Source organism: Aristolochia californica, unplaced genomic scaffold (assembly GCF_029961685.1).
Source record: "Aristolochia californica isolate CCGP_79_NKW_82.1479 unplaced genomic scaffold, dmAriCali1.0.hap1 SCAF_2, whole genome shotgun sequence".
In the NCBI taxonomy this organism is placed as follows: Eukaryota; Viridiplantae; Streptophyta; class Magnoliopsida; order Piperales; family Aristolochiaceae; genus Aristolochia; species Aristolochia californica.
Genome location: NW_027181881.1, coordinates 51,203,480 through 51,226,272, shown reverse-complemented (window position 1 = coordinate 51,226,272; position 22,793 = coordinate 51,203,480). Strand labels below are relative to the sequence as shown.

The window sequence follows — 22,793 nt, the reverse complement described above, 5'->3', positions numbered from 1 at the left end:
TAAAAATTAATTTAATCTGAGCCACACCCGACCCGTTTTCCAATCGGCCGCGAAACGGCTACTAACCTGACCGAGTTAGCCCGGTCTTTACCACCCGCTCGCCACTCGTTCCCCATTCTTTCCCTCTCTGCTCATTTCGCCCCGCTCGCCTAATCGCTTGTCTAACCCATTCGGACGCCGCCGCCGACGCCCAGCCCTGTAGCCTCGCCTCACCGTCGTCCTCTTCCTCTTCCTCTTCCTCGCCTTCACCACTCGTTTCCAGCGGCGCCTCATCCTTTATCCCTTCTTTTATTCTGTTTTCCCTCCTCCACCGTCTCCGGTGACGCCGTCGCCGGCTGGTTGCCATTCCATCGCAAGGTACGAACGACGCTTAATCAAACTCGCTTAGCCTCATTCCCATTGCTTTGTCTGATTATTCGGCATTCTTTGTTCTGCTTCGCCCATAGGGTTATGTAGGTTATTTGAGTCACTCGGAGCCACTCGAAGAAGCTTACACTTCCAGCGCTGATCCCTGGAGAGGAGGATGTCTGCGTGCCATTTCGGGTAAACATTCTACTCGTTTTCGATCTTTCGTTGTTGTGTATCATCTTGTTGGTGGAAACGAATGTTGTCATTCCCCTCTTTTATCCACTTATATCAAACTCTTTGTTTCCATAAAATTCTTTCCTGGTTGACAATTGTTTTAATAGCTTCTTGGAGCATGTCTCTCTCTTTATTTTCTGGTATAGTGAGTGTTTGTTGTTCCCCCTTTTCTTTCGATTTCCTACATTTTTTGTAAGAGGCATTTTTTTATCCTTCTCAAAGTTTAACTTTTCTTTACTACAGCAGTTTTGAGTTTTTGGCAGAACTGATAAGTTGCTGAGCTTGTTATGTTGCACTCGTGTGACTGGGATTGTGTTTTTAAAGCCTTTTCCCCCTAGCCAAGCATCTTCAAATTAAAGAGGGTGGGGGGGTGGGGGAGTACCCCACATGTCTAGAGTTGTTTCAAGTAGAATGGGGCAGTGATCAGAGGATTTTTCTTGTTGAATTTTCATATAGGTTAAACCAATGCTGGTCTACTAGGAATTTGTCTAGCTAGGCCATTATTGGAGAGGATCTACCATTCGACCATGTGAATTCTGCTCCAGATAAGGAGGGTTCGATCAAGGCATGGCATGCAATAAAATCTGAGAAATTGTGCATTGATTCTTCTCAAAGCCATATCTGATTACGTTGAAATCACCACCGATCCCGCATCTTAGAGTTGCAGTTTTGTATGTAGACTGATACTGTTGTCCAGTGAGCCAGTCCCATCTTTGACTGATTAAAGTGGATTGCTAGTGTATGCTGTCCCTCCTCGGAGTTGATCAATTCCAAATGTCGACGATCCCTGAGAATTGCCAATTCCCCTGCCAAGCTCTCTGCTTTGGCTTCTATCCGGTTTTGGCTCCTTGTGTGCCAAATGTCTTTCGCATGTTGGATGGTTAATTTAGACAAATTTGTTTCTTGAAAGAAGGCCACTGTTATTTTGTTTTTTTAACATCTCCCTGACTATTGCCCGTTGCTGTGTAGACCCAGACCTCGTACATTCCAAGACATAATAATGTTCATTGTTCATTGACTCGGGTGTTGTTCTGTAGCTTTCTGATTCTCTCCCGGCATAATGCGTTGATGTCTACTTTGCGCATTTTTTAGGAGGCGCCAAATTTGTTCATCATCGCTTCTAAGAATAGGTCTAACTTTTTCTCAAATGTTTTTAAACTGGTCATTGTCCTATTTTGTATTTCATGCTCCTTCTTGTTGGTAAGATTTATTTCCTTGGGAGTTCTCTGTATTGGTTTTTTTCATGTCGTTTTCTCAAATGTCTCCACTGTGCTTGTAATAATGCAGATTTTAGTTGACTAAAGTATGGCTTTCTCAACTGTCTTACCAAGCTTCTCAATGATATTTGGCAGCCACTCGATGTTTCTAAGTAATAGCTTCTGTTGGTCAACATTTGAATGCCTTTGTCAGCTAAATAATAGCTTTGTCTTAGTTGTAGTCTCTTCATTATATGTATCTTTGGATTATCCTCTTTGAGCACAACTGTTTTAATAACTTTCTCTTAGAGAACTAAGAAGATGGTTTTGTAATTTTTTTAATAACTAAGAAGATGGTTTTGTAATTGGGTCCTTCAACTTTTGTTTGTTCCTCTATGATTTTGCTTTTGTATCTTAAAAACACAGCTCTCTGTTTTTTGAAAGTTTCCATGTTGAAGCACCTTGTTCTTTGATTGGCCATTTGTATTTGAGACTTAAGTTGCTCATAGAATGTCAGATTTAGAGTATGATACTAGCCCTGGTATTGGCTTGGGACTTTTATGTGTAAACATAAGCTTATGTCTGTGTTAAGCTACCAAGTTACGAAAACCAGTCATTTGAGGTTACATCTAATGTCCTACACTACGGAGAAAGCTGGCAGTACAGAGAATTGAAATGCAAATTATATCCGTGTTTATTATACCCTAATGGTTGAGATGTGGCAACTGGTTGACCTTATTTCTGATAGATTTGTGAATTTTAGTCTATAGAATTAAAGCTACTTTATTGTGTCTATTGCTTTTTCTGTTTTTTTAAAAACATATGACATTTTTTTTTAATTTGTTGATGGTCAGAAATTGAAGATTTAGGTTTCTGCAGTAAATATAGTATCATCACTTAGATTCTAATTGGAGTGTGACCTGCTCTTCTTGGTCCTGGGTCGAAGTCTCGCCAGCGTTAAGTTAGTTGTAGTTAGTTGTATGGGTTATGGGTAACTGACATTTACAAAAACACTAAAAACATTGTATTCGCTTGTGTTTTTCTGCCAATCATGCATTGATCCTTTGATGTGTTTGGGTTGAGAAAATCTCTTTAATTGGTGCTTTTCATTTGGTTCAACTGGTGGTTCGGTAAAAAAGTAATAATGGTTTATTTTGTTAGGTGGGATCTGAGTGTATTGTTAAGATATACCAGGAGCTTCACCGCTGTTTCTGGACGATGATTCCCCCTCCTTGTAATCTTACTCTTTTGAGCCTTTTAATATGACTCAGCATTATTTAAAAATAAAAATAAAAAATGATCTCTCCAGTAACATCTTCTAGATGCTTGTCATTGTTGCTCCATTGATCCTCCCTAAACATGCCTAATCCACCTCCAATAACTTTTTCTATGTTGTCATCCTTCAATGCTACTCGTAGGCAATACAGTGCTAAGCAAAAGATACAATTATTTTCACACAGACTACTTTCTTTTTTATTAGTTGATCACATCATTCATATAAATAGAACTTTCCTAAGGAACAAAAATTTGGTTCAGCAAAGGTTGGCTGGACTTGATTCCAGCATACCTTTCCCTATATCTTGTTCCTATGTCTTCATTCTTTAAATCAAATACTAAAATATCTATTATCATAACTTTGGTACTCATGAGCATTAAAAAAAATGAAAAAACTATAAGTACTCATTCTTTTCTTGAAAAGAAAACTATGAGTACTCTTGATCACAAAAGAATAAAAGAAAACCCATTGGAAAGAACAGGGGCAGAAGCAACAAATGCCAGTAACCAAAAGTTCTAGGGAAGGGAATGACATCTCTAACAGCATTAACACCAGTAATTGTCATGTCCATGTTGTCAAACCTCACACTTAAACCAGAAAGTTTGGCAATTCATGCTTTCGAATATCAACATACCACTCATACTGGTCCTTAGCCAAACCCAGTTCCTGTACCCTGAAAAAATAGTTGATCAGGAAACAGTGAGAGAGAGAGAGAGAAATGATATGAGGAAATCAAATGAAATCAAAGTAGATCAGCAGCAATGATACTATCAGAGTGCACTAACCAAAAATAATTGAATGCCTATTTAGATTCTCTATCTATTCAAAAAGCTAGCACAACAGTTTTCAGGCTTGATAAATAGAAGAAAATAGAGGAGAGATGAGAGGTAAGCGAGCAAGAGGAGATCGAGAGATAGAGGAAGATGATTCTCCCGAGCACCCCATGAATTTCTAGAAGAGATGATGCTTCCAAAGAAAAAATTTCACTTTAGAGAGAGAATCAGGACAATCGGGCCGTTCAACAGTGTTTAACTTATTAGCGATCGAACGAGGTGTCGAGATAGGTGGTGCCGCCTCCATTTCGGAGCATGAGGAAAAGGAAGATGGTGGCTATAAAGATCACAATCGCCAATGAAGTAGCTGGTTTGATAGTCGCCTTGTCACCCGTGGTGATGTCTGAGCAGAAAGGTAGAGAGTTAGAGACGGTGTAGGGTAGGACAGTGATGGTGTAGATTTAGTCACAGACTGGTAAGATCATCAGACAACATCGCGAGTTGTCCTGCCTTAGTCACTCGGTTAATTATTTTCAGAAGTAGGTCTTGGTTGTGGGACGATCCAATTACTATAATCAATCCCGGCCCACTTATTATCCTGTTGCCTCTAATCTGAGCCACTCGGCATTTGACTCGCAACAACTCGGACTTGACTCGGGCAGATTTTCATGCGTTACGTAGCAAAAAACCCGTTACGAGATCGTTACATCGACTATGTAACCTCCGATACGCCATTACATTTAGTTTGTAGTGCCTGATACGATCATTGTAACGGTCAACTTCATCGTCAGTGACGGCCGATACGATCATTGTAACGGTCAACTTCATTGTCAGTGACGGCCGATACGATCATTGTAACGGTCAACTTCATTGTCAGTGACGACCGATACAAATCAGACTCATTTTTTATATTTTGCCGAAATATTGGATATCTTGGTTCTATTTCATCATTCTTTAGATCAAATACTAAAATATCTATTATCATAACTTTGGTACTCATGAGCATTAAAAAGAAAAAGAAAAGTAGCCTAGGAGATGGATTAGGCATGTTTTTGACAGATCAGTGGAGCAACACGACAAGCGTCTAAGAGATGTTACTGGATAGATCAATAAGAAAGGGAGGCAAGCCAAATACAAAATAATTTGTAGTCTCTTGTGAAAATAATTTTATCTTTTGATTGCCACTGTATGATTGTCAGTTAGTAGAACTGTATATGTTGATGTTTTGTTTTTGTGTGTGAGACTGGGATTTACTTGTTTGACTTTGCATGTGAAGGAGTTCCTATTGAAGAGTCTAATATTCAAACTTTGAGAAGTCCAGTTTTTGCTTGTGGTAGTATCCTTGGATAGTTTCATGATCTAATGAAAATTTTCAAGCTGGTGGTCATGTACCAGAGACCAACTACATATTTTTTTTTTCTTTAATTGTATGCTCGTCTTTTTTGTCAACTAGGTCTTATTAGGTCATTGATGCCAACCGACATGTATGACAGCCAGAGCCCTGTGATAGCTTCTTTTGCTACAGTTTGATGTCTCGCGGAAGTGATGAAAATAATCGAAGTGGGTGCAGCCGCTGTGAAAGAGAGCTTGGGATTTACTCCCGGTTTCCTTGGCTCGCTACTCAGCTCCTACTCCAAGTTGCGTCTATACAATAATGGCCGCTCAGTCCACTCAGTGGTTCTAAAACGACAGGTGTGGTCTTCCAATGGGTATCTGCAGAACCATCTGGTTAATTTTTATGCTAAATGTGAGAAACTGTCGTGTGCACATAAACTATTCGATGAAATTTTCGCAAAGAATACGATTACCTGGACTGCATTGATTTCAGGATATGATCAATGTGGAAGATGTGATAAAGCTCTGAAGTTGTTCTCCCTCATGAATTCTCAGGACCCATTGTCTCCTCCAAATGAATATACCTATGCAAGTGCTATTAGTGCCTGCAAAAAACAAAATTGCCTGCTCCATGGTACGCAGGTAACGAAGAATGCTTCTTTTTGGTTGGGTTTTGTTCTAGCTAACTGTAAGTACTAATGACCTGAGAACTTATTTTAGGTGCATTCACATGCGTTGAAGAGAGGCTCATTAACCCATCTCATGGTCTCCAATGCTCTCCTCTCTCTATACATGTCTCAAGACTGGGTCACAGAAGCCGAGTTAGTCTTTCGAGAAATCCGTGAGCCTGATGAGATCTCATGGAACTCACTCATTACTGGCTTTTCCCAGAATGGATTTTTCAGAACCACTATTGAGACATTTCAAAGAATGAGGAGAAGGGGTATCGCTGCATCTTCTTTTGCGTTATCGTCTTTAATTTCTGCTTGCATACAAGGCGAATTTAGAGGTAGAGAACTCCATGGAATAGCTATTAAAACTGGACTAGATGCAGATTGTTTCACAGGGAGTGCTCTAATCTTGATGTATGCTAGAACCAAGCACATGGATGGTGGGATCAAAGTATTTGAAACATTAGATTGCAAAGATGTGGGCTCTTGGAATTCTTTGATTGAAGGGTACGGCGAAAGTGGTGAAGGAGAGCAGGGTCTTCATGTTTTCTGCAATTTTCTTGAGTCAGGCTTAAAAGCAGATGAGATCACCATGACCACAGTATTGGGTATTTGCACAAAACTGGTTTTGCTAGAGATTGGAAAGCAGGTTCACGCTCTCAGTTCAAAAGTTGGCCTTGCTAGGAGAACATGTATGGGGAACTCCATGATTGATATGTATGCCAAGTGTGGAAACATTGAAGATGGAATGAAGATTTTTCAAGACATGGAAAAGAAATCCACTGTTTCATGGACAACGATGATGGGAGGATTGGCCTACCATGGAGGAGTTAACAAGGTATTAAGATTGTTCGAAGAGATGAAGATAAATGAGGTGAAACCTAATCGAATCAGTTATACTTGTGCTCTATCGGCATGCGCTCACGGTGGGCTCGTCGATTATGGGAAGAGTTTGTTTGATTCTATGGAAATTGAACCTGAGGAAGAACACTATATCTGTATGGTGCATCTCTTAGCAGGATCTAGGAAATTTGAGGAGGCTGAGGATTTCATTGAAAGGTCTCCAAAACTTTTCAAGGATCAATTATGGAAGAGCCTTTTGGTTGCTTGTAAGAATTCCTACGAGTCCGAGAAAGGGCTGGAGGTTGCAGAAAATATAATGAAAAATGGTCTACCAAGTGAAGCATCCTCTTTGGTACTCCTGTCACACGTGTTTGCAGCAGGAGGTAGATGGGATGAAGTGGAGAAACTGCGGTATGAAATCAAACAAAGAGGGATGAAGAAAGAGCCAGGGTGTAGCTGGATTGAAATTTGTAATTGTCAATTTCTAATTTAATTATTTAAAGAATCTCTTACCATCTTTTGACCACATATTTTTTCTTTTCATTGAAACAATTGAAGAGTTGGAAGTTATCTAGATAAATAAGAATATGAGCATATGTAGTCCATCACCATGAAGATTACACGATACCTGTGACAATTACGGTTGCCTCACAAAGCTAATAAAGCTTTAAAGCAATAGACGTGGAAGTGCAGGTCAAGGTGGTCAAAGCAATAGATGCTCTCACCAAACCGTTCACTAACACACTTACTCTTCTTGAAGATCAAGATTGGACTCTCCTCTCGGAGATTTTACTACTATACAAAATTAAACTACTGTGTTTTAAAACGTATTCATTCCATTGTCATCCTCGTATTTCTCATCATTATTATTACAGCCTGCCCTACCATTTCAGACTTGGCAACATAAACTCAACTCCTTTGCTCTGCTCTATCATTTACTACTCCATTATTATTTCAACCTTTAACAATTTCCTCATTGCCTAAACCCTATATCCTAATCCCTTAAACCCCTTACACATCAAGAACCCAAACACCCCAAGAACCAAAAAACCCCTAGAACCCTAAATTCATAAACCTTGGGCTTTAGCTCTAGGTACAAACCTCCCCTCGTGAAGCATTTAGAGAAATGGTTCATTAAACTAACTAAAGGAAGCTTGGAAAAAGGAAGATGCAAAAAATTCAAATGATTTTGAGCCCGAGAAATGCTAGGTTTTCTCCCTTGCCTCTCAAGTTCTATGTCATAGTTGATGCAAAATCTCCATCCACATGAATTAGAAGGTTCCTCTTCCACTACTGGATTGATAACAAGAAACATTGAAGTCGAGGCCTAATGACAAAATACTCTTCTATATTATAGGGTGAAAATTCCTACAAAATAAGGTAATGGGTAGTTTTCACAAAACAAAAAAAATGATGTAGTGAGAGTTGTTTGAAGAATTCTTCCACTTGGGTCTAACAACATATATGGGAGGCTCTTTTAGAGCTTCTATCCCTAGTAGAGATGGTGTAGCAGCCCATGAGAACTTAACACCCATTGGTCTAGCACATACAAGCTCTTAGCCAAGGTCTTGACCACAAGATTGAGGACAATTTTGCCCTTTGTTATTAGTTAGCATTGTCACAAGCTTTTATGGAAACTACCAATTGCAAACTTGTACACATGAGCTAGCGGATTCTCAAGGCAGAAGGGAACTATTCAACTTGGTAATCAAATTACACATGGGGAAGGCATTTGACAAAGTAATCTCCAAGTTCTTACTATTTCTGTTCAGGATAATCTTGTAATCTATCCCCATATAAATTGGGTCTCACATCATAAAGTATGGGAGCCTCTTTTAGAGCTTTGATCCCTAAGATAGATGGTGTAACAACCCCATCAGAACTTAAACCCATTGGTCCAACAGATATAAGCTCTTAGCCAAGGTCCTGACCACTAGAACCCCAAAACCCTAAAATCTAAACCCTAAACCCTAAACCCTAAAACCCTAACCCTAACCCTAAACCCTAAACCCTCAACCCTAAACAATAGAAATTGGAAGTCTATTTGACTTGAAAACCAAGACCACACAACATTCGTCTTGTCATTAATCAAAACACTAATCAGTTGGAAAATTCATCAGACAACTTTTGTTATCCATGACATTAGCTTTCTGGTGGAAATTTTCAGGCTTCATACTCCTAGGTTAACAACCTGTGTTTGGGACTCACTCGCAAAAGGGGGCCTGGTCTGGGCAATTTACTTTCTCATTTAGTAGGATCTCTTGGCCTTGTGGCCTACTTGTTTTGTTCTTTTTCTCATATTTCACGGCCTTCCTTGTTGATATGTCATATATAGTTTATATATTTTTTTCATTTTTAATAAAATTGATTGCAGGCTTGGAGTCATTCAAACAAGAAAAGCCAAAAGCTCAATCCGCACTACTACCTTTTTTTGTTTCTTATCCCTCCTTTTTCAGAGACTTTTGTGTATATTTCTTGACTTTTAATAGAAGTGGTGTCTTCTATTCCAAGAAACGACAAAATGTTCAATCCACGAGTTTAAGAGTTTAGAGTTCTGTTGAAACCAGAAATGAATACAACAAACTAATTCATCAAAAATAGTGGAAATTGGGAAACTGAGGAAGTGGCCATAAGAGTGTAACAAAATAAAGCAGAAAAATAAAACTATATTGAAGATAATAACATTCTGAATGAGAATATAGACACCTGAAATACATTTAGAAAAAGTTGACTCCAGAAATTATCTCTTTCAGTCTGTGCCGCATAAGCAGAAAGAGGACATGAAGAGAAAGGACAAGGAGAGGGTGTCCAACTTCTCTCCACATCTTGGTTGGGCCTCTATTTCTTGTAAATGACTTTCCACTAACAACTTAGAAACTTAGAAACTTAGAAATATGATATTTGAGCACTTTTGGCAATTCTATTTGCATTTCAATGTTTGAGCAATGGGGTCCATGAAAAGACGGGTCTAAACTCCCCCCAACCAAAACCTCTTGTTTCTCAGCTTTTTGATTATGCTTGATATAGTTTCCCCCCCACTCTCTCTATCCTTTCCATGTCACTGCACAGCCTTTTCTACCTCTAGCATCTGTCTCTTTCATTATTTTTATTCTCATGTACTAATTATTAATTGGAAAGGGACAAACTTCAAAAATCATTTCTAGTGCTCAAATTCTTATATGAGCAACCTCTTCTCCATATGAATTTTTTGGTTTTTTTTTTTTTTTTGTTGCAACTGATATCTCATGGTAGCTCGCAACATTCTGTAGTTGTTGATTGAGGTACATACATGGTTTGGAATTGGATATTTGGTTGTATGGAGCATGTGGAAAGGGGTCAAGTGGAGTCTCCCGAACGAGGATTTATTTTATTTTATTTTCTTGAAAAAAAATTCCAAATGAAGATGTTCTGATGATGGAATGAGATTCTGGCATCTGATGTTGGAAAGTAAGTCCAATCATTGTAGCCAAGTAGCCTATAGTTATGGAAGTTAAAAATTTTATTTTTGAAGCTCTTATATTAGTTATTCAATCAAATAAATGAGAGTGACATTTTCTCACTTGGAGTAACTTGCACACCTTCCTCCACCTTTTTCGCCTTAAAATGTAGTATTTTTGTTAACTGGATTGTTATTCCAGGATTAGGAGTGTCGCCAATGTTAGGAAATGCAAGGCCTCATATATCAAGCTCAGTGGGAAGCATCATAGATGGAGGTGGAAATATTGGGAGGACCTTATGTAGGAGGTGGGCTCTCAGTGCCTGGGCTTACTTTGCGGGTGAATCTGTCTGCTAAAAATGGTTCAGGTAATCTTACTGTTCAAGGATCTAGCAGTTTAATGAGTGGTGTACTTCAACAAGGTAGTTTTTTTGCTGTTGTGTTGAATGATTGTTGCTTAGTATCATCTTAACAACATTATCCAAGTTCTTTCTATAAGATGTATGTAGTTGTTGTCTGTGATTGGACCTATAACAGATGATTCAAATGCATAGATTGATAGCTTGTAGGCACTTTTATTGAAGTTTAGGGAGTTTCTGAAATCAGAGTTTAAATATCCTTTTAAGGACAACTGAGCCAAGCCATTGTTTTCAAAAGGATACATTCGCTAAAAGTTTTGGTTCAGTTATCTTCTTATAGTCTTTTAAATGCACTTGTGGCAAGGGAACTTTGTCCACTTCCATCTCTTTGTTAGTGTGTGTATACGTACTTGTTCCAGTAATATTTGTTTTTACTTACTGCTATATGGTAAAGGCTACTTCTGTTAGGGTTTTAGAAAAAAAGGAATTAAAAGGCCATGGAAAAAAATGAATATTCATTACCTTTGCATGGGGAGGTATTGTACTTCTCAAGATGAGAGATGTTCTTCTATACTTGTGCATTACATACTCATGCACTAGGTTTTGCAGCTTCTTTCACTGCTTGGGAATTCTTATTCATCAACAGGGGGTGCATTGTCACAAAGCCAAGTCCTTAGTCGGAATTGAGGGGAACGATGAGGTGTCGCTCGACGAAACTTGAGAAGCCAACGACAGAGCTCAAGGCTGGGTCTCCGACGATTCTTTCCTCGGCAACGGAAGGGAGGAAAGATAAACGACCCCCTCTCCTGGCATAATTGAAGAAGTGGAAACGTCAGATGCTGAGGCTCGACAGAGACAAGAGGACCGAGGAAAATCGCCGGTGATGGAGGAGGATGGGCCTTGGAGCATGGTGAAGGGAAGATCTGCAATCCGAAAAAGAAACAGCAGAAGAGAAGACACAACGTGGGTAGATGGCGACACAGAACTCTCGATGGAGTTGAAGTAGGGACAGGTAGTTCGTATAACGATAAGGAATGGGCAAAGACGATCGTATATCTCTATCCCCCTACCTCAATCTCGGACTTTGCCCACGTTTTTGAAGGAGATTCCGGAAATGCTCTGAGATTTCGTGAAATCCGCATCGATGAATATTCTTTTACCATCTTCGTATTCCAGAAAAAAAGTATCACAGAGCTAAAAATTCTCCAGAGGAGAGAACTAAAAGTCATGGCGCTCGTCTACTTACCGGAAACTCTCGGAGATTATCATTCTTGGAAAGAGTTGTGACGTTCGATACTAGCTATCGATAGGGGTGGCATCGAACCGAGCCGAGCCCGAACCTGCCTATGTTCGAGTCGAGCTTCGAGCCGAGCCTCGTCTCGAGCCTAAAATTGTTATCGAGCTCAAGCCCAACAAGTTTGAGCCGAGCTCGAGCCTCAACATACATTTAAAACTTTTCAAAAAATATATATCGAATAAAATGTATATAAAATTATGCATACATTTTACATAAAATTGGGCATAACCTATATATATAATATGTGTATAAGATTGGGAATAACATCTACTTAAAATTGAGCATAATCTATATATATAATACTTATATAAAAATCGGTATGACCTCTACTTAATATTGGGCATAATCAATATACATAATACTTACATAAACACTCCATAAAATTGTCTATACATTCCATAAACACTCCATGAAATTGATTATATACTCCATAAAATAGTCTAAACACTCCATACACTGCATAACGTTATAAATAAACTCTATAAAATAATCAAACACAACAAAATTAAATGAAATATCACTATCAATTTACAATCACCCAAATAAAAACTATAAATCCTTTAAATAAAATCCTATTACTATTAGAGACTTACTAGAAAATTACAAGAAATATTTTAAATTTGTCTTAGGAAAGTTAAATGGACCTCTTATTGCCTTTTCTAAGGAAATAAATAAAAATTAATAATTAATCTAATATATTATTATACTTATCGATAAATTTTTAATCACATAAAATGTCAAACATAAAATTGCTATGAAAATTGCCTCATGCTCAAAGTATTATATCATCAACTGTCAAATACTTATTTAAATTTTTCTATATGGTTTTCTAACCCATCTTGGCAAGAAAATCTTACTGAGAAAATTATATGATTTTTTTTAAAATAATTTATAATTAGAAAAATATTTTGAAAAAACATGAGTCACTAATGGTCCCTATATTTATACTAAAAATATCTTTTCAACATTTATTGAAAAAACCACTAATAGTCTCTAGAAACGTATTTCTACTAAAATATATTTTTAATTTCTTTAAGAGCCATGAGGAATGGACAAAGAGTTTTTTCTTTTCCTTGTTTATGATCTTGCCCGTAGGGGTGACTTTGAATAAATTATATATAAAATTATGCATATATTTTTAAAAAATATAATGATAGGGGAGGTTCAAGATTGAATTTCAACAATGGATTAAAATGCACCAATATTAATCTTTTTTACTCCAATTGTTGTCTAGCTTGTTTTGTAATTTTTGAATCTCCCTAGATGAAAATTTATATTCGAGGAAAAACTAAAAATATTTTTCCTATGATAAATATTCCCAAAACAACCTTTAAATAAAATCTTATTACTATTAGTGACTTATTAGAAAATTATAATAAATATTTTAAAATTTTCTTAGGAAAGTTAAATGGACCTTTTATTGTTTCTTCTAGGGAAATAAATAAATATTAATAATCAATCTAATATATTATTATACTTATCGATAAATTTTTAATTAAATCAAATATCAAACACAATTACAATGAAAATTGCTTCATGCTAAAAGTATTACAACATCAACTGTTAAATACTTATTCAAAAATTTTTTATACAGTTTTCTACCCCATCTTGGTACGAAAATCTTACTTAGAAAATTATATGATTTTTAATAAAAAAATTCAATTAGAAAAATGTTTAAAAAAAATGAGACAGCAATATTTTATAGAAACTTATTTCTATAAAATTTATTTTTAATTTTTTCGAGAGGAAAAAGTTTTTTTTTTACTTTATGATCTTACACGTGCGAGATCATCTTGGCGCGGGGGAGGTGGGAGATTATTACTCCCCTAAAGTTTGGTTCTGGTTTTCCGTTGAGACGACACGGAGGGAAGGGGGTTACAGCGTCGGGGAGGACCTATCGTTGGGGATGACGGCTGTGACAGAGGCGGCGGTGACGGAAGCGGCGGCGACGAGGAGAGGAAGAAATAGAACGGACGGCCACAGAGGCGGCCGGCAAGCAGTTGTTACGGCGGTAGAGGCGGCGACAACAACCGACGAGGGGAGGAAAAAATTTCCCCCCCTCGCTCTCGCTCTCGTTCCCGCTCCCGCTCCCTCACTCCCGATACCGATTCCGACTCACCTTGAGCCGGCTCACGAGCCGACGAACTGAACCTGACTTCAGTCGAGCTCTGCTTGTTAAAGTAAACGAGCCGATTTCGGTGCTCGAGCTCAGTAGATAACGAATCGAACTGAGCCGAACTCGAGCCGGCTTGGTTAGAAGCCACCCCTAAATATCGGCGAGAAATTTGCTCAGAAAAAAATAAACCATTTGCCTCTGCCTCTTAGGAAAGATGTTCGTCCCCCCCCCCCCCCTCGTTCCCGCTCCCGCTCCCTCTCCCTCACTCCCGATACCGACTCACCTTGAGCCGGCTCACGAGCCGACGAACTGAACCTGACTTCAGTCGAGCTCTGCTCGTTAAAGTAAACAAGCCGATTTCGGTGCTCGAGCTCAGTAGATAATGAATCGAACTGAGCCAAACTCGAGCCGGCTTGGTTAGAAGCCACCCCTAAATATCGGCGAGAAATTTGGTAAGAAAAAAAAAAACCATTTGCCTCTGCCTCTTAGGAAAGATGTTAGTCATCCCCCCCCCCCCCCCCCCCCCCCCCGCGCTCTCGTTCCCACTCCGCTCCCTCACTCCCGATACCGATTCCGATTCCGACTCACCTTGAGCCGGCTCACGAGCCGACGAACTAAACCTGACTTCAGTCGAGCTCTGCTCGTTAAAGTAAACGAACCGATTTCGGTGCTCGAGCTCAGTAGATAACGAATCGAACTGAGCCAAACTTGAGCCGGCTTGGTCAGAAGCCACCCCTAAATATCGAAGAGAAATTTGCTAAGAAAACTCTTAGGAAAGATGTTCGTCATCCACCCCCCCCTTTCAATGTCTATCACCGTCAAGCCCCCACCAGAAAATCCCCCAAACTCCCGATCAACTCCTGGTCATAAATCTACCCCCGGAATTTTTCGAAAATGGGAAACAGAAACTCAACACCACCCTCATCATGGAATCCCCCTTGGCGAGATGGAATAGCATCAGATTCACTCTCTGGTTCGGCGAGTTTCTCGGATGGAACCCGGTAAGTGGCTGGTTACTACGAAATTGAGAGAGGAAACGGAAGAAATTTTGGGGAACAAGAAATGGCTACAAGAAGAGGAATTATTTGCGACGGAATGGGAAACAAACTCCTGCAGGACAGCCTCTCTCGGCCAATGGGTTTCGATCTGTGGCCTACCAATCGAACTATGGACGGAGGAGGTACTAAGGAAAATTTTTACCACCTTCGAAAAGATAATACAATGGTCGGAATCCACGGCGGAAGGCTCCAAACTTGATGTTGCGATGGCTTTCGTCGACCCAAACTGCCGATGGAGAGAGGCGTGCTATCAAAAATTGAGCTTCGATGAAGGCTTCGTATGGCTGGAGGTGTCTTTCGGGGAGCTCGGTGTGCTGCGTCCGCCGGAAGGTTACCGGACGCGAAAGAGAAGAACTATTCCGGACACTTCAGCTAGCGTAACTCCGGGACGAGTTAACTCAGCGTGCACCCAACGGAGTTTCTCCACTTTAGGTGAGCCAGCATCACTCTCTAGTCCTGACTCACACAAAAACTCGAATGCGCACTCAGAGGGGCGTTTCTCGAAAAACACCCCGATCCCGGATAATGAGGTACGTTTGTCAGATAAATTTAATTTTATCTCGGATTCGAAGGTTGAAAAAGGGAGTTCTGGTGCAGAGGTTTTTAAAACAACCTCGAAACCCCAAAAAGATAATGAGGGTAGCGTGTCTGTGCATCTAGATTACCACTACGGACCCAACGAGCAGAGCACTCGTTCCCTCTTCACTTTATTTCAAAATTCAAATCAAAACAAGGAAATCGAATCTGATACGGTCTCCGAAATCGAGTCCCTTCAAAATTCAAAAATAAAGTATCGGCGTATCTTGACAAAAGAGCCCGGTTCGGAAATCGAATCTGATACTTTCCACCTCTCGGATAATATTGGTATCTTTCTTTTCATCCAGGTCCAACATTAACCAACAGAAATATCCCCCCACTCATCTCGAGATTACAGAAAGGAAAAAAAGAATATAAATTTGAACCTCGAGACAAAAGCCTCGCGGGAATCAGTAAACACATCAGGCTCTGAATAGCCACGAATCTGTCTTCATCTCTTTCGGAGAATGGAATGAACCTATTCCAGGAGTTACTCGTAAGTCTTCTTCCTATTCTTGCCGAGCAAGGCTCAGACCCTCAGAGAAAAGAAAGGTTGGCGAATGCGATAAAATTATTGAGCACTCAAATGGAGACTGACCAGTCAGACTCTCCAGACCAAGGAAAACACCCTAGCATGCATCCAAGCTCTCCCCCTATGCGGACTACTTACCAGAGAAGTAGAGGACACCTGGAAACTAATTTACCATAGAGAGAAGCTACTAGCCTTGCTGTAAAAAAGAATATAGATACGACTCCTTCTCCCACTGATAGAGCTGAGTGTATTGAGAAGGAACTTCACATGGAGAGTCAAAAATATGATGAAGAGACATGGTAAAATATGATGGAATTAGCACGCCTAATGGGCGTGATGTATGAAGGACAACTGAATGGGGACACTCTGGCGTTGGGAGTTCATGGCCGAGGTAGCAAATGATCTTGTTGTCTTGGAATGTCATAGGGATTGGCACTACTCGAAAGCGTGGCACGATATCAAGTTACCTCTCTCAATTCAAGCCTTTAATAGTCATATTCCAAGAAACAAAGTGTCAAGAGATGACAAATGCTATTGCCAAAGAACTTTGGTCGTGCCCCTCAATTAAGTGGGCAACGGTGAATGCTATTGGCCACTCCGGAGGTATTTTTGTTGCATGGGACACGACAAAGTTTGACTCTCTTAATATCATGGTCGGTCGCTTCTCTTTGGGTATACATTTTAGAGATCTCTCCACTGACAGAATTTGGTGTGTGGGTGGAGTATACGGTCCAACCAGTTATAGGGATCGTAGCCTATTCTGGGAAGAGTTTAGTTCGCTTCTGGAGAATTGGAATCTCCCATTGCTCCTTGCAGGGGATTTCAATGCCATCAGATACTGTCATGAGAAGAGCCCCCCGGCTACCCGCATTACAGCTTCTATGCGAGGCTTCTCAGACTTCATTGGGGGGAATGGTTTGGATGAGATTCCCTTATCTGGGAAGAATTACACATGGACAAACGGTCAGCAGCAACCCATATTATCAAAATTGGATTGGTTCTTGACCTGTAACAACTGGCTACAGATGTTTGGGAATGTTACTGGGAGATTTCTGAATAAGGTTCGAGTCTTGGTAGACGGGAGTGGGCATTCCCCTTAAAGCTGCGCTTCGTCAAAGGCAAAATTAAGGAGTGGGCCACTAGTCGTCATACCTCTTTGGTTGCTGAGAAGGCTTCCCTTATCTCTCAGATTGTAGCTCTGGACTTGGTGGAGGAACAAAGGTACTTAACTTCCGATGAATTTTCGCTTCGAGTCTCTCTCAATTTTAAGCTCAATACTATCCTGCTCCAAGAGAAGGTTTGATGGAAGCAAAGAGCCAGATTTAAATTGCTAAAAGAAGGAGATGCAAATACCAAATTTTTCCATGCCGTTTCCTCAGCAAAAAAGAGATCCAATCGAATTACCTCATTATGCATTAATAATGAGGTAACGTCGTGTCGGATCTCAATTACTAACGAGCTGGTTAAGTTTTTTACAGAGTTATATTCGGAGGAGTGTACCAGCAGGTCGAAGCTTACACTCATTAGCTTTTCTCGCATCTCCACAACAGCTGCAGTACTAATTGAATCTCCCTTCTCTTCGGCCGAAATTGAGCGGGCCGTCTTGGGCATGGAGAGTGATAGGGCTCCGGGCCCAGATGGTTTTAATGGGAACTTTATGAAAAAGTTTTGGGCTCGTCTGAAGGAAGATATAAGTGCTATGATCCACGGCTTCTTTTGAAACGGCATCACATACCACAGCATTGGCGTGTCATTTATCACATTGGTTCCGAAAAAAACTAGTGTTGAGAAACTTGAGGATTTTTGCTTCATAAGTCTTGTTACGAGTGCATATAAAATCATTGCGAGAATCTTAACACATCGTTTAAAGGCAGTGCTTTCCATCGTCATCCACAGAGGTCAAGGCGCCTTCCTTAAGGGAGATTTTAGATTCCACGATGGTTGTGCACGAGCTTATGGACCATTTCAAGCGTAACCAGAACCCGTGAATCGCCCTAAAGCTTGATCTTGAAAAAGCTTTTGATAGAGTTAATTGGATCTTGCTTGATGAAACAAAGGAAAAAATGAGATTTGGAGAAAAATGACGATTTTGGATCAGGAATTGTGTGGGTTCAGCATCATATTCCCTTATACTCAACGGCTCGGTATGTGGATATTTTAAAGGAACTAGGGGTATTCGACAAGGAAACCCTCTTTCCCCGCTCCTATTTAACATAGTAGCAGAATTCCTGTCCGCTATGTTCTATTCAGCGGTCGACCTTGGACAGCTATCCCCAACAAGTCCTCATCAGGCTTTTAATATTCCAATTCAATACGCAGACAATACTATTATTTTTGGAGTCGGTGATATGCACAGTGCAAGGAGGATAAAGGTAGTATTGGGGCTTTTTGAAATAGCATCTGGGCAAAAAATTAATTGGGGGAAAACCTCTCTCATAGGATTTAATGTGGACTAGGAGAATCTTGCAGAGATGGCAAGTTTATTTGGTTGCTCTACTACTTCTCTTCCTGCAAAATATCTTGGTCTCCCTCTCTTTCTTGGGCGTATTTCTCAAAGCTTATGGAACCCGGTGGTGGAAAAAATTGAAGCTCGGTTAGCAACTTGGAAGGGGTGGCTCCTCAGCAAAGTAGGTAGACTGATCCTCCTCAAGTCATGTATTGCTGGCATCCCAAACTATGTGTTGTCCTTTATACCTTGCCTGTCTTCGGTATGCAAAACCTTGGATAAATTGAAAAGAAGATTCCTTTGGAGAGGTTCGAGTGACTCCTTTAAATATCACCTGGTTCGATGGGATGAAGTATGTTGGCCTAAGAAATTAGGTGGACTAGGGATTCAGAAATCAAAAGAAATAAACAAAGCTTTGCTCCTTAAGTGGATATGGAAGTTCAACACAAATTCATCAAACCTTTGGAAGGATGTGGTTCGTACCAAGTTGGGCTGGAATTCTTTTTGGTGGATGTCCGAGGGAAATCGGAGAGGGCTATCCTCAATTTGGAGATCTCTTTATTTGCTTCTTCAGGATTTCTCCTCAGCTTGTAGATTCTTTGTAGGCAGCGGCAGGTCTCTTAAATTTTGGGACGATTGGTGGACAGGGCAGGAACCTTTGAGACACTCTTTTAGAAGTCTCTTTCTTATTTCCACTCAAAGGGAGATAACAGTGGCAGATGCTTTCGAGGGGGGTGGTTTGAGCCTCCACCCCCGAAGGGGTCTTTTTGATACAGAGGCTATGGAAGCAAGTTGTTTATTGGATTCTTTGAATCATGTCAGGATGAGGCCTTCTAATGTAGACAAGCTAATATGGTGGCCTGGCAAAAGCGGTAAACTCTCAGTTGCATCTGCATACCGACACATTAATGGTTGGGACTCAACGCAGAATGAGCATGATATCTACTTTGTGTGGCGTCTTTTTGCCCCTCCAAAGGTAAAATTTTTCATGTGGAGTGCTTGCCAAAATAAGATCCTTACGGCTTATGTACTTCGAAGAAGGGGTCACCCTTATGTCTACTATGTCCTTTTTGCAACATTGAAGCAGAATCAGCCAACCATACCCTGCTATTTTGCTAGTTCTCTTGGAAGGTGTGGACCTCTGTCTTGTGCAAAGTGGGTTTGCAAATATGTATATCTGCAGATTTGTTCTATTTTAGCAAGTCAATCTTTGGCTATCCCCTTCCTGGGCTCGGTAAAATGATGCTATCAACATGTGCCAGTTTTGTGCCATGGGGGCTTTGGAATGAACGTAATAGGAGGTAGTTCGAGGCTAAATTTGAATCTGAGAAAAGAGTAGCAGAAAAATTGACGAGTCAAATTTCCACCTGGCTCTTGACGAAAAAGTTTTTTTGCTCTTTCAATGGCACCTCCATTCGTGAAAACTGAAGCAACCTGGCAAGGATGCATTTGGGGACCAAGATTCAAGTTATGAAGGGGTGGGCGCCCCCGGAGGTTGGATATTTAAAATTGAATTTTGATGGTTCTTCTTTAGGCAATTCGGGGATCGCAGGTTTCGGAGGTGTGATTTCAGACTCATCTAGCAATCAGTGTATTTCTTATGGGGGTCCATTAGGTATCTCCGATTCAACGTCTGCAGAGCTACATGGTCTTCTCAATGGGCTCCGAGTGTTCAAAGATAAATGCAGTAGCCCAATTCACATTGAAGGGGACTCCAAGGTAGTCATTGGTTGGGGTCGCGGCACCTCCTTTCTGCCATGGAGGCATTGGGAAATCTTCCAGGAAATTTTAGAGATTACCTCATTATTTTTTTGTATTTGGTCTCACATTCTGAGATTTGTAAATTCGATAGCAGATGTGCTTGCCAAGTAGGGAGTATCCCTCCAACATCTTGTTGTTAGGTATCTGCTCCCTTTTTCTTTGTAAGTTTTCGCCTTTTAATGCAATACATCTTTATAAAAAAAACAAAAACAAAGCCAAGTCCTACCAGGGAGTAATCCACTGAACTCCATGGGTATGTTGAATTATGTGAATGCTAGTGAGAGTTCTCTTTTTGACATTGATGATTTTTCTCAATTGAGTGTACGCCCAAGCTCAGTTGAAGGACCACAGGGACAACTAGGTCTATTTGGAGCTAATAATTATATTTACTTTCAATTTTCTGATCATGTGCTTCAAAATGGATAGTAACTTATTGTAATACATTAATTGATACATGCTTGACTAATCTGTAGGTTATCTATGAAAGCAAAGTGTTGGCCTTAGTTCTATAAGCCAGCAGAGCCAAGAATTTATGTCATATCTTGCAAGGATATGAATGGAATGAAATGAAACGGGAAGGGCATTAGGGTTTAGGGTTTGATCTGGTTGGGTTATTGAGTTAATCCCTACCAGACATTTGCAGCAATGTATTTGTTACATTTGATCCTTTCATGTACTTGTCGCTGCCTCTGCTCCAAAAACTATGCGGACTATGATGATAACCTTCTTTAGTGTAGATGATACTACTCTCCCCACCCCTTACACTATTATTGTGCCCAAGCAAGGCTTCATTCCAGCCTTAAGCATATCATGCACTTTATGGAATGATGAAAGCCTCATCGTGGCAGAGGTTTGCTCTAAGAACTATGATGTATTATTTCTTTTTGTTTCACTTGCATTAATTCAAAAGAAAAAGTTCAACTGTATAAACTTCATTATTAAAAACCTGTGTACCTTTCAAATTATGCACCATAATCATGTGCAGCTTAGGATCTTGTTCAGGAGGGATGAAGTATTTGGAAAATAATGAGGGGATGCCTAGGGAAATGTCTTGTTGTGGCTCATCACTCTCCTTTAGTGTTTTCATTTTGTTTTCCTCCCTCAAATTTTTTTTTTTTATATTACTTGTTCTGCATATATACATAAATATAATTATTTACTTCCTAGAAGAGCCATGAGATTCCTTGTCCTTGATTAGAGTTGATGACAGACTTGTTGAAGACCATGTACCAAGTTATCATGAAAAATCTCTGTAGGTCAATTTTATCTTCAAAGTCAACTAAGTGGGTTGATTATTTTGCAATGTGCTCACAAGTATTTCAACTTTGTCATTGTGTCGGAAAGTTTAGCTCTTACTTAGATAATCATTTGATGCTAAGGTTGTTATAGCTATAAGTGGCTTATTGGAAATTTTTTATCTCCAATTTTATAGAGAAAGAGTAGTATTCTTTATTTTTAGTTCCTTTATAATGTTTAAGATTTTATTTTGCTTCTGCCAAATTTACTTCAGTTTTTTTAGGCATAGATACTCCTCTGTATCACTTGTTTGTTTGGTGGAACTTTTGTAACATATCTCATACTTTTATGTCATTTTTAAAGGTCTCTATTAAAAAAAATCAAAATTGACTAAGGGGATATGTGTTTAGCAACATTAAACTAATATAATTTGTCATTATAAGCAATATGACCAACTTAAATGTCTTTTAACTTCCCTAAAACAAAATTCTACCTCTTTTAGAGAAAACCTCAATAATAAAAACTTTTGTTCATGTCTAGAAGAATTTAATTGCATGGTTTGTCCCACATTTAAAAGTTTGTTCTCAAAAGCTGAAAACCTGAAACTGAAAAACTATGGGATTGTAGGCTTGATCTTCCTACAGCCTTAATGTTAGCTTCCTTTGACTATGTAAATATTTATTTATTTTTTTCAGTTGAAGCAACAAAAAAGCTGGTACATTAGTCATTTTTGGCTTATGGCTTTGACATCAAATTCACTTAGCCAAAAAAGGGTTTCCATGTGCATTTTTGCATTTTATTTTTCTAATTATACTTTGCTTTATGTTGCAGGAATTATTGAGTGCATTTGGAAAGGCTTGGAGCCAAAAATGCTATCAGGAAAGATAAGTTGAATGGCTTACAGCATATTCTGGGAATTATTGATGGAGATTCTTCAGTAAATGTTGTGATAATATTCGGCTCAATTCCAAGGGTATTCAGTGCAAGACCGATTTGGATTAATATATTAAATCCCTTCTTCATTTGCTTTTGTCTGATAACAATTGCATTTCCTATGATTAGGTGGGGCCGGATTGTGTGGTGAGGCTCTTATGGTGAATAACCTCAAGCGAGAACCTTAAATATTTGTAAAAGATAATGCTTGATACTAGAATTAGGTTTAGGACTAGTTAGAATTCAATCTTACTTGCATTAATGATTTCTTATGGTTTTCATTCCATCCACCTGACAAAGTATGTGTACTACTATTTGACTCTTCAAGAAATAACCATTTTCAATGTTTAATGCTGAACTTCAGTTA

The 22,793-nt window shown here is 39.5% G+C and overlaps 1 protein-coding gene across 5 annotated transcripts; it reads left to right on the top strand.

Moving 5' to 3' along the window:
* Positions 1 to 107: 107 nt before the first annotated feature.
* Positions 108 to 22,793, top strand: LOC137955987 (putative pentatricopeptide repeat-containing protein At5g13230, mitochondrial). Of its 5 annotated transcripts, none has more exons than XR_011113196.1 (5): positions 108 to 357; positions 447 to 543; positions 10,315 to 10,480; positions 22,325 to 22,466; positions 22,556 to 22,793. XR_011113196.1 is itself a non-coding variant. In XM_068803256.1 (5 exons), exons 3-5 carry the CDS (start codon positions 5,373 to 5,375, stop codon positions 7,167 to 7,169), a joined length of 1,521 nt encoding a protein of 506 aa, XP_068659357.1. In that variant the 5' UTR covers positions 108 to 357; positions 447 to 543; positions 5,281 to 5,372; the 3' UTR covers positions 7,170 to 7,272. The 5 variants fall into 5 exon arrangements, 3 of the variants coding, with proteins under 3 accessions (XP_068659357.1, XP_068659355.1, XP_068659356.1); XM_068803256.1 differs by lacking the exons at positions 10,315 to 10,480; positions 22,325 to 22,466; positions 22,556 to 22,793 and adding exons at positions 5,281 to 5,519; positions 5,718 to 5,804; positions 5,883 to 7,272; XR_011113197.1 differs by lacking the exons at positions 22,325 to 22,466; positions 22,556 to 22,793 and adding an exon at positions 11,118 to 11,681.

Bases quoted from the DNA above. Each gene is read 5' to 3' on its own strand.
- LOC137955987 (XM_068803254.1), top strand. From the start codon at position 5,373: ATGAAAATAATCGAAGTGGGTGCAGCCGCTGTGAAAGAGAGCTTGGGA. The intron at 5,805-5,882 runs GTAACGAAGAAT...AACTTATTTTAG, and splicing joins GCCTGCTCCATGGTACGCAG to GTGCATTCACATGCGTTGAA.